This window comes from Apaloderma vittatum, unplaced genomic scaffold (assembly GCF_000703405.1).
Source record: "Apaloderma vittatum isolate BGI_N311 unplaced genomic scaffold, ASM70340v1 scaffold32645, whole genome shotgun sequence".
In the NCBI taxonomy this organism is placed as follows: domain Eukaryota; kingdom Metazoa; phylum Chordata; class Aves; order Trogoniformes; family Trogonidae; genus Apaloderma; species Apaloderma vittatum.
In genome coordinates this window covers 10,070-12,498 of record NW_009715931.1, presented here as the reverse complement: position 1 = coordinate 12,498, position 2,429 = coordinate 10,070, and the positions used below count along the sequence as shown (strand labels likewise).

The window sequence follows — 2,429 nt, the reverse complement described above, 5'->3', positions numbered from 1 at the left end:
GGCCGGGCAATGCCAGCAGCGAGGGACATGCTGGCCAAAACCCAAGATACAGCAAAAACCAAGGAACAACTCGGCCAGGTTCAAAGGGCTGAGAGAGCGCTTGGGGGGCTCGGCCATCATGCGGATGATGCCGTTTAGTGTAGACAAACACAGAAAATAACCAGTCTGGGGCAACCCAGCAAAGGGAAGGAGAACGGCTGCCCCAGAGAGCCCTCCCACACGCTGCCGGGGAGCGGTGTGAGTGCCTGGCGGGGCCCGGTGCCAGGACCCACCTACACACCTTGTCCCCACCCGAGCACCCCTCCACCATCCCAGGGTGATGTGGGACATCTCGAACCGAGTGAGCAGGGCAGTGCGGGCGATGCCGCGGCAAGAACTCACCACTTGATGAAGTGGACTCTCTTGTTTCCCTGCAGAACGACAAAACCAAAGGGGGTGAAGGCCAGAAACGCCGCGTTCCCCGACACATCCTGGAAGGCAACAGCGATTTCTCATCCAAATGTTGCTGAAGTGGGAAAGCTTACCCATCGGCGAAGACCCTCAGTGCGAAGGGCGTTGGCGATGCCAAAACCTCTGTGCCGGCAGAATGCTCCAGCAGCTCCTCCAGCCAGGGACACCCCGCACACAGCAAAACCTCAGCCCAGTAATGAGGCAGCTGCTAATGAGGAGAAACCGCAGCACGGCTGCCAGCCCCAGCAATCCCCACCCTTACTGGTGAGAAACAGCCAGCAAAGGCCGTGCCCCAGCAACACCCTCACCGGTAATTACACCAGAAATGGTAAAAAGCCCTTACGCTCACTCCCTCGGAGCCCTGCACAGCCCGAACAGCTGGGCGGCATCGAGACGCTTTAAAACCAATAATTAGTGTCATGTAAGGAGCAAGGCAGCACTTTAAGTTAATCACAACGTCTAGACTGCAGGGAAGCGATCATTAACTGCGCTGGTGCGCATGGAAATCAAAAAACAACTAAAAAACAAAACAGAGATACAGTGGATTTTAAAAATATTATGAAACAATCGTGGCTGACCAGTGATTGTTAGATTCACCCTGACTTTTATTTGGCCACCAGACATTCGGATGGCGTTCCAAGGATGCCGAGCCAAAGGTGCACACGAGGCTCGGGATTTCTGGTGCAGAAGAGTGATGCCTGTTTGGTGTTTGCAGTATTTTCCTGGGAGAAAGCGTGGCACGGGGCATCTCAGTAGCGAGCACCTGCGGGGCAGCTCTGCTCACTGCTGAGTGTGCTCAGAATCTCCTCAGTTCAGGGATAAAATTCTCCCTCTGTGCTCCCAGCCCTGCTCTTCCCTGGCTGCATCAGGAGGCAAGACATCTCCTCTGCTCTTGGCTTCCCACCCTGGGGTGCTGGAGCTCGGTTACTCTGCCGGCGCAGTGCAGGGGCAGCAAGGAGCCAGCGTTGTGATAAGACCTTCCGAATCTGAGCAGAGAACAAATTGGTTTTAAATCCAGACTAGATCAAAAAATCCACCTTAACCTGTCAAGGGTGAAGAGCTAAAAGCAGAGTGCCCCAAACCTCAACCCAACATCCTGCACGAGTCAAGATGGAAACGTCCAAACTCATCGTGTCTGCGATGCCGCAGCCCTGTCTGGCGGAGGAAGGAAGATTTCTGTCCATCTTTGCAGCAGCTCCTGCAGCTCAGGCCCTGGGGCTGCCCAAAGTGTTTTGTCTCTCTCTCAGCTTCACAAAGACCTTTGCAAACCAGAGGAGCGGGGTCTCAGCCCCCACGCACCACAGGCACATCAACCCCCTGGGTCCTGCCCCAGCAACGGCTGATCCTGCGGCCACGGGGCAGTTCGGGGGTTAACAGGGTGTGGGGCTGGAGGCTGCATGGTTTCGAGGTTGCTGCTTTGGGATGGGAGGAGTGGGGCCAAGCTTCCCCTGCCCGGGATGGAGCGAGGAGTTGGGTGCCCCTGGGAAGGGTGGGGGATGCTTGGGGGTTGGACTAGATGATCTTTTGAGGTCCCTTCCAACCCCAAACATTCTGGGATTCTGTGATGGGGAGCTGGGGACCCTACAGAGAAACAGGAGCAGAGATGCCGCAGCTCCAGTGCTGAGCCAGAGGCACGGAGCATCACTCCCAATCCAGCCAGTAATGAGCTGAAGCGGTGTGGGGATTCAGCTCCTCCAGCCCAGCAACCTCTGTGCAAGTCCTGAGTGCCACTAAACGGGACGGCCACCCCCGCCCCGGGTGGGTATTGGCCACAAGTGTGTATTTATGTGGCACAATTCAGTTAAAAGCCCCAGGGAACTGCAGAGCAGGCACTGCCCTCGGGATAAAATTCTCTGTCTGCTTTGCATCCTGCATCCATCTGCATGTGACGGGTTTATAAGGGAGCAGAGAGTCCCAAGCAGTGACATCCACAGTCAATAAAAAGCATTTCAAACAGAAAACTGAATTACTGGCCAGGG

General features: G+C 55.7%; 1 protein-coding gene across 1 annotated transcript in view; it reads right to left on the bottom strand.

The window, feature by feature from the left end:
• FRMD5 (FERM domain containing 5) overlaps positions 1-2,429 on the bottom strand; it is a gene marked incomplete at its 3' end in the record, with an annotated part of 13,753 nt that overhangs the window by 2,136 nt on the left and 9,188 nt on the right. The window contains exon 7 of the mRNA XM_009869349.1: positions 382-470. Coding sequence (XP_009867651.1) covers positions 382-470 — 89 coding nt within the window. The remainder of the gene's footprint in view (positions 1-381; positions 471-2,429) is intronic.